At 64.2% G+C, this 8,673-nt stretch overlaps 1 protein-coding gene across 1 annotated transcript; it reads right to left on the reverse strand.

Moving 5' to 3' along the window:
- Positions 1–4,144: 4,144 nt before the first annotated feature.
- Positions 4,145–7,840, reverse strand: EMIHUDRAFT_248266 (hypothetical protein; the record flags this gene model as incomplete). Its single annotated transcript, XM_005763123.1, has 12 exons — positions 4,145–4,708; positions 4,782–4,836; positions 4,914–5,000; positions 5,535–5,875; positions 5,978–6,143; positions 6,215–6,288; positions 6,409–6,567; positions 6,648–6,797; positions 6,878–6,973; positions 7,150–7,298; positions 7,423–7,702; positions 7,820–7,840. The coding sequence occupies 12 exons, from the start codon at positions 7,838–7,840 to the stop codon at positions 4,145–4,147; spliced, it is 2,142 nt and encodes a 713-aa protein (XP_005763180.1).
- Between the last annotated feature and the right edge of the window lie 833 nt (positions 7,841–8,673).

Consider the following 8,673-nt stretch of genomic DNA (forward strand, 5'->3'; position numbering starts at 1 on the left):
CGCAGCGGAGACCGTTCTCATGAGTGGCGGTTCGCACCATGCGGCAGTGGGGACATCAGGTGCGCGAATTTAAGCGCCATTTTCGATTCCGTGGTTTTGGCACTGTCTACCAACTTTGGTACAAATCGACTTGGTCTGGGCACAGTCGCACAGACGAGCCCTGCGCGGGGCTGCGCATGCAGCAATATTGCGCGATATTGCGCGATATTGCGCGATATTGCGCGATATTGCGCAATATTGCGCGATATTAGGCGATATTAGGCGATATTAGGCGATCATTCGCGATACACCGAAAATTCCCTCTAGAGCAGGGATTCGCTCCGTGTACAGCTCACAGCTCACTACAGGTGTGAAGTGTTTATGCACTGCATCTTTAGTGCACTTTAGCGCGAATTTAGTGCGAATTTAGCGCAAATTTAGTGCAAATTTAGTGCAAATTTAGCGCAAATTTAGCGCGAGTTCACTGCGACTTTACATCCAGATTTAGCGAGGTTTAGTGCGTCTTTAGTCCAGCCAGCCGCGCAGTAGGATCCAGCCGCAGCCCCTCGCTGGGCCTCCCTCCCCCTCTCCCCCTGCAGTTCCCTGCCCACTCGCAAAAGTTCCCCGTCCCATCCCCAACCGAGCGAAGGTTCTTCAGCTGAATATCAGCCTACTCGATAAAAGGTGCTTTCCGGGCTGCTTCTCCGGGCCCGCCGAGCGGCAAAACGTTTGCCAAGCGCGGGGCGTGAACATAACGACTTTACTGCGATGGCAGACACGGCCGAGCAGACGAGGGTGGCGCTGCCGTGGCAGCAGGGAGATGCGAGGGGCACGCTCGACCTGCCGGCGGCGACCAAGGTGCAAGGTGGAGGACCTCAAGCTGTGCCTCAACGCGAGCGACTGCGCCGCGGTGAGATGTTTGACACGGTCATCATCGAGGTGAGGGTCATGAGGGCAGGGGCCAGGCATCTCCTGTGGTGCATTCTTGGCAGCCAAGGAGCAAAGCACGCGGCCCTGGCCAGCTGTGGTGTGGCTGGGAAGCCGTGCTAAAGTTGCGTGCCCGCACTAAAGATGCGGGACCCACACTAAATGTACTGCAGCTGCCCGCACCTAAAGTGAACTAAATGTGGCGCTAAATCAGAGATAAAACGCACTAAATATGTGCTAAATATGTGCTAAATATGTGCTAAATATGTACTAAATTTGTCACTCGCTCGAAATGTGGTACGTAAAAGGGTTAAATTTCTTCTTGAACAGTATTACTCTCGTGTTTTTGTGCGCGTTGTCGGTTGATAGCTGGGTAGCGGGGGGCCCCGCCGGAGGCTGGTTACTGATTTATTTAAGTTAAATTTCTCCGGGCCAGCCTCGTCTCACCCCTGATTCCCCGCCTGGTTGTAGTGGCACAGCGGCGCACCCCACGGCTCGGGCTCCGCCGGGGTCATCAAGATCCGCTGCAGCTCGTACACCCGCTCTGGCGAGAAGCGGCAGCGCCACTCCTCGCCAGCCCTCAAGCGGAAGAGCTCCTCGCCATTCTCGCAGATCTGGTTGAAGAGGCACGTCTCGAGGAAAAAGATGTCGTCGTTCGCATAGCCCGCGTTCGGGTATGTCCCGCTGTTGGCGCCGTTCGGAGTCCAGCCGGAGCAGCGGTTGAAGGGGTGGCCGTAAGCGCCGCCCGTGTTTAGGGACCCGGGCGCGACGGCAAATTTGATGCGGTTCTCGTCCTGGTCTGGCAGGCTGCCCTGCGCAGCGCACGCCTGCCACTCAAAGTTGCGGCACAAGTTGTAGTCAGAGGGCCAGACGGCGAGCAGCTGCAGGTTGGCGCGGACGCAGCGCTGCCTGATGGTGCTGCCCCACCCCCCGTGGTGCCCGCAGAAGCCGTCAATTGAGCCGCCGCCAGCGTCGAAGCCCAGGATTGCCGGCGCCGGCCGCGTAAAGTCAGGCGTGCCGTCGCGCCGCGAAACCTCGTCGCCCTCGTTGCCATAGAAGCGCATCCAGCGAGTGCGAGAGCAGTGGCGACCGCTCACGATGTCGTCAAAGTAAGTCCGCGCATCCTGCGGCGCGCGCCCGAACCGCTGCACCTCCCAGCAGGCGGGCCGGTCGGGGCCCGCCTTGGCCCATCCCACGGCGTCCCACATCCTCCGAAAGTGGTGCGTGTTGTCGCGGAGCATGGCGTTACACCTCGCATGAGTGAGCGGGCCGTCCCCGCTGACCACCGGCGGGGGCGGGCTAACCAGCGGCGGATGCGGTGGGGGCGGGGGCGACGGGCTCGGCGGCGGCGGCGGCGGCGGCCTCGGTGGCGGCGGGGAAGGCGGAGGCGACGGAGGCGGAGATGGATGCGGCGATGGAGGAGGAACAAAGGGCGGCGCGAGCGGCGGCGGAGAGGGTGGCGGCGGCGGCGGCCGAAGCAGAAAGTAAGCCGCGGCCGCAAAGGCTCCTGCTGGCACAAAAAGCAGGAAGGAGGCGGCGGCGGCAACTGCGTTGAAGCAGCAGAGCCGCCGGGTTTCGTCCGTGTCTGCGGTTTCTGGCGCCGCGTCCATCCCCAGCGGGGCAGGCCTGTCCAACTCGACGGTGTGCACATCAGCCTCGTCCTCAAGCCGGCCGTACCGTGACTTTCGCAAGGCGTGCCCGGACGCATGCCGCTGGCCAGCTGCAACGCGAACGGCGGTGGTGCCCGGGCGCACCGCGAGCGCAGTGGGGCTGGCGGCTGTCAGGTCGGCACACCCGTCAGCGTCGCTGAGCGGCTTGTCGCCGGGCATATATGTCTGTGTGCACATCGTAAGGGCCCCACGTTCGGGCTGTTCGGGTGGCGGGCACTTCGGCGGAGGTTGATTCTTTTTGCGAGGTTCGACAACCCCTTGAACCCCGTGTTGCGTGACTGTCTCTGTAAAGGGGAAGGACCCTCAGTTGAACAGGGGTTCATCAACAGAATAGAAAGAAAGAAGGATCTGACCGCTCGCGGCCGGGGCCGATGTGACCAAGCGCCTGGTAGCGTGGTTTTACCTCACACCCATGGTCTTGCCGGCAGTCGCCGAGCAGTGTCGCTCACACAAGCCGCAGCACAAGTGACTGAGGGCCAGTGACGACGACGACGACGTCCTCAGCTCGGTGGAGCGGTATGACCCGGCGCTGGATGCGTGGGAGGCGGTGGTGCCGATGGCGGAGGCGCGGAATGATCACGCTGTGGCGGTGCTGGACGGCAACCTGTACGCTGTGACGACGCACTGCGCGCAAGTGAAGCGTCGCTCTTGCAGCCACTCTGGCAGCGCGGCCTGCATCGAGAAGCTGCGCCGCCGCAGATCGGCTGGCTCATCCGCCTTGGACAGCGCGCCGCGATTGCGCGCCAGCTCACGCGCCAGCAGCGCTGCGGCGCCCGCCTTCCAGCCCTGAGTCGCGTGCGCGAGGTCTTCCTCTCCGAGAGACAGCAGCTCGGCGAGCGTGCCGGCGCGGTCCTCCACGGCGCGCGCCTGCTGCCCTCCGAGGCCGAGCGCCGACAGCCACCCCTCCAGCGGCCTTGCACAAGTCCTTCCAAGCCTTGGCCTTCCACCCGGCCTCGACGGTGGCCTGAGTGGTTGTGGGCCTCGGAGGTGGCCTCGGTAGTGGCCTCGATGGTGGCCTCAGTGGTTGGGCCTCGTGCTCGAGCTCGCGTTGCTCGTCGCACGCGACGCCGATGGCGCCGAGCGAGCGCTTGGCCAGGCCAACGTGGTGGAGAAAAAGATTTTTTTCGTCCCGCGCAGTGTACAGGCCCTCAACAGGCTGAGTTAACCACGTCGTTGGCTATCGCAGAGCAGAAGCAGCGGAAAGGCGAGCCGCGGGTGGGCACGCGCGTGTACTTCTGAGACGGTTGCAGGGTGGTCTGCATGTCGCGCGCGATGGGCGGTAAGCTGTCATCGCCGGGGCGCGGCTTGCAGCGCTCTGGGTGGTGGTGGCGGCGCTCCAAGAGTGGTGCTCTTGGGAAGAGGTTCCTGCTTCCAAGGCGCGAGACACACGGAACCAAATTAACATGATGACGATCTTTCTCGCAGTAGCAGACTGCAGGGTGTGAGCCTCGGTACCCTAGATATGTGAGAGCTCTCACTCACACTCATCAACTGTTTGGTGGACGTATGGATTTTGCGGGGAGCTCGCGGAGCGCACGCTCGGCAGTCCACTGCGTACACACCGGCTTTTACGGCCATCGGCAAATGGGGTCGCAATCACTTCCCGGGTGCCAAAGGCCAGGATCTTGGAGAGGATCGCCTGTGCCGACGTTGTAGCACTTCTTCCAGCACATCGGCCAGTCTGTTGGCCTCGTCACCTCGTCGAGCAGGCCGTCGCTATTGACCTCACTGCCGTCCGGACAGTAGGCTAGCTCGGACTGGCAGTCACCTCTCGCCCAGTTGCCGACTATTCGATACTCCCCTCCGAGTGGACCATCGAGCTCTGAGCTTGCAAAATAGTGATTGCCGTCTTTCGGCATGAGTTGGATGATCAGCCCCGCAAGCCTCGAGGAGCAATGTATCCAGCCCTGAGTCGTAAATTGTCCGTCTGGCCCTCCAGCTGCGTAAAAGCCCGTCCAGTCGCCATACGCGTAGAAGATGCAGGGGTGGTCCTTGTCGAACTTGCTGCAGTACTCGATGCCGCCCCACCCGAGGTAAAAGCCACACGCGCGGGTCGGAGATGTGCAGTCTGGGTGCCAGTCGTGTGTTGGGCTATTCTCGGTGTTTCCGCATGCATGTTGTGCGCAGTCGTGCTCGTAGATGAGGGGGCGACTTGTGCTGGTGGGGTCTGTGTCGCCGCTTCCCTCCATCGTCGATGCCGCGCACTTTGCGCTGCCCCACCCATAAATTGGGGCTGTGGGTGGAGGCACCGGAGAGGGCGCTGGGCCGGACGGGGTCGGTGCGGGGGTTGGTTTCGCCGCCGACCCCCCAGTGCACAAGTCATTGTCGTAGACGCACTTCGCCTGTTGCTCTTGCTCTGAGAGAATGCAGTTGACGTAATAGCAATCGAAACCGTCGCACCCAGGATTGAGTGGCTGGTAGTACCTGTCGCACGTGTCAGGCCCTGCAAACATCTCGCAAGTCGCGGTCGGGATGTGAGTTGCGACGGCAATGTTGAGCGGGTTGCACGGGGGCGGGCCAGCTTGGGCAGGTGGCGACGGCGAGGGCGAGGTCGACGGCGGCGGCGGCGACGGCGATGCGGACGGCAGAGGCGGCGGCGGGGAGGGCAGTGGAGGCGGCGGCGACGGTTGGCAGCACTCCGCCTTCTTGCTAGGGAGGTCGCTGCAAGCCCAGTACGCGGCCTGGGGAATGTCCGGGCAGGGCAGCTCGACGCAATCACAGATCCCTGGATACGACAAGAGGTAGTCGCAAGTGCAGTCAATCCCCCTGAACGGCGTCCGCGGCGGGGGTGGAGAGGGCGGCAACGCAAGCTCGTAGACAAGGGGAGGCGGCGGCGAGGGCGGCGGCGGCAACGGGGCAAGCCCCCTTGGGGGCGAGGGCGGCGGTTCGACGTTGTAGACAAAGGGAGGCGGCGGCGAAGGCGGCGGCGGCAACGGCGGCGGAGAGCAAGGCGGGGACTCGGACAGCCGCCGCCGGCTCGCGAGGTGCGACGCCTCAATCGCGCCGTCCGACGACGCGGCGGCGGCGTCCGCCGCGAGCAATCCGGGCTGTCCCTCGGTCGCCTCGGCGGCCTCGAAGCGAGAGAAGCGAAACGTGGTGGTGTGCGGCGCCGCCACCTCGTACATGGCTGCCTCGCCTTCGATGGCGCCTGTGGAGCGGCAGCGCAGCTCAGAACGCCGCGCCGAGGTCCGGTGGGGCGCGCACGCCGCGGCGCCTTCTGCCATCGCTGAGGTCCGAAAGGTCCCCGAAGCGGGGTACTCGTCGACGCGGCCGTGGCGCGGCTCAGTCGACGCAAAGGCCTGGCCGACGAGCCCGTGAGGCAGGTGCCGCGCCGCCACGCCGCCCCGGGCGCGCAGCGAGACATCGAGGCGGTGGGCCGGCCCAGAGATGCGGTCGTACACCCAGTTGCCGCGCACGACAGAGGCCCAGTCGCCGACGGTGAACTCGGCGCTCGAGAAGCGGACTTCGATGAGAATCTCCTCGCACTTCTTGGAGTTGCCGGTGCCGAGGAAGAAGTGGCCGCCGCCGCAGGAGCCGTTGATCATGTTGAAGCCCGTGTTGTATTCGCTACGGGACAGTCATGGTCACGTTTGAAGGGGGCGCGTGTGGTAGCTGGCCCTCAAGCATCCGTCTCGCACTTGAACTCGCTAGCCCAAAAGGAGGCGAGGCAGAGCTTGTTCTTCCGCCCACCGACGCGTGCCACAAAGTGCACCTGCGCCGGCAAGAGGAGGAAGGATCGAAGTCATTGATGACCGAGGGGCTCGGTCGATCGAGTCGGCGGGCTTCGCCACATTGCTGCGCGCGCCTCGGTGATGAAGGACCCTTCCACGACCAGCGTGCCGCCCTTGTCGTGGAGGTTGTGAAGGCGGAAGGTGGCGTCCTCCGTCTTGATGTTGATGGCAAGGCGCGGCGCCGAGAGGAAGCAGTAGTACTGGCCGTCGCGCCCGCGGAAGTCGGCGCGTCCGCCGCGCGGGAGGGAGAGGTGGGGGTCCTGCGGGGCACGGTCGCAATGGCGCGGAGTCGCGACGAGAGAGGCAGAGGCGAGCACCGGGCCCCTAGCTGCCAGCGGACCCGAGCAAAGTTGGCTTCGAAGCAAGGGTCGATTGGCTCGGTCTCGCCGTCGCCTCCTGCGAAAGAGCGGATGCCCAACGCCGCGGGGAAGTAGCACAGCTCCAGCCGCTCGCCGCCAGTCAGGGGTGCGCCGTCACAAAAGTTGAAACCCTGCGAATGCGCCGTGAGCGTATCGTGGGCGAGCGTGTGTGAACGATCTTCTTCTCTGCGCTGGCCGCTCAGGCTGCCACTCGCTGTTGCCTGCCTCTCGCTGCTGTCTGCTGGTTGTCTGATGCCACGCTGGACTCTAGCCGCTGCGCTGTTGATGGCGGCGGCGCAAGCGGGGTCTACGTCCGCGTGTGTGAGAGCGGGGAAGGGATGTGGATTGCTACGAAGGAGGAGTGGGTGCGAAGGAGGAGGAGTGGGTGCGAAGGAGGCAAGCTCAGGTTGCCTCTGGGCCGCGATAGAAGCTCGCAAAGGTGCCGCTGCCGTCCGCGTTGAAGCCGTCGCCCCCGCCTGCGACGCTCTGATGCCGCGGGCCGGCGATGATAAAACCGCTGTCACTGTGCTCGGCGCCGCCCATGTGGAATGCGATCGCAGCAATAGGAGTGCCCTGGGATTGAAAGTACGGGTGGATAAGATGCCACTGGTCGGCCGTCGTGTCGGCCTTACCTGGAGGGGGGTCGCAGTCACAGCTGGGATGACTACCGCATCGTGGATATGGGGCTATGCCGCTCACAGCCGATGTCGGCCGCGTGCAGGGGGTGTGCTAGCCATGCACAAGCCTAGTACGAACCCTGCACAAAGTAATCGCGGACAGCAGGGCCAGCCGTGAACCCGAGGGCCGTTGATTCGCCGCAGGCCCCGCCGGTCACGACAGCGAGGATGGAGATGTTGGTGTCGCCGGCCGCGACAGCGGGATCCAAGTCCCGTTGGGGAATGCGGTGGAACCAGCAGTCCTGCGTTGGCCTTCCCAACGCTTCGAGGGTAGCGAACGTCGCTTCGCCCTCTGGCATCTCTTGGGCGCAATTGAAGAACTGGTGCGCCACGCGCGCACTGCGATGGCCATCCGCTGCCTGAATCGAGCACGGCGGCGAGCGCGCCGCGAAGACGGAGTGTAGCCACGCATACATCAGGCCAGGCTAGGTCAACCCCTCGTCATTGGCTCAAGCCCCTCCGCCCGACCGACCTACCGACGGGGCGACGCGGATCATAATGATTCAGTCAGTGAGTCGCAAGGCGCGCGATACACACACAGTCTTACACACCTCCTAGCATGGAGGACGGGCCCACACGCACACACACGCTGCACACGATTGGCTCGGGAGCCGACACGAGGCGCACTGTCACCGGCCGTAGCACCGGGTCCGGACTGCTGGACACACAGCACACAGCACACCAGGACAGCTCACGCGGTTACTGGACCGTGTTCAACGACGTTGAACATTGTTCAACGTCGTTGAACACTACTTAGGAATGGCCGTAGCTCCTCTCCACGAGCGATTGAGAAGACGTACCACGTGTCGATTCTGTATAGAATTGCAAGGCGCACACGCTGGTGCAGGCGGGGAGTCGTCGATCCGACTCGTTCCGACGTGAAGTCGCCGTGAAGCATTGGCAAACAGGGCATTTTGCCCAAGATTTGCCCTCCCGCGCGATCTTCTCGCGTCGGCAAGCGCGCGGGCCAGGATGGGCGAGCCGGTCCCGCCACGCTGGACGGGCCAGCGGCTGGCACGCGCCGGCCACCCCGGCGGCGCGGCGGCCTCATCGCGCTCGTCGTCTGCGAGGCCACCGCTCGGCGTCGCCGCGTCCGACGGCGATGGCGCTTGGCTGTGAGGTGGGATGGCGGCATGGTGCGCGCGGACGTGGGGGTGGTGCGGGATGCGCGTGCCAGCAAGCATAGTTTCACCTCCCCAACCCCGCAGGCGCGCCGACGTGCTGCCCGAGCGCGTTTGGAGGCAGCAGCAGCTCCTCGCGAGGCGCCTTCGGAGGGGTGCCACACCCCTTTCCCAGCCGCGCGCGAGTTGAGCTCCGATTTGCGCTCTTT

The sequence above is a fragment of the Emiliania huxleyi genome (assembly GCF_000372725.1).
Source record: "Emiliania huxleyi CCMP1516 unplaced genomic scaffold EMIHUscaffold_649, whole genome shotgun sequence".
Lineage (NCBI taxonomy): Eukaryota > Haptophyta > Isochrysidales > Noelaerhabdaceae > Emiliania > Emiliania huxleyi.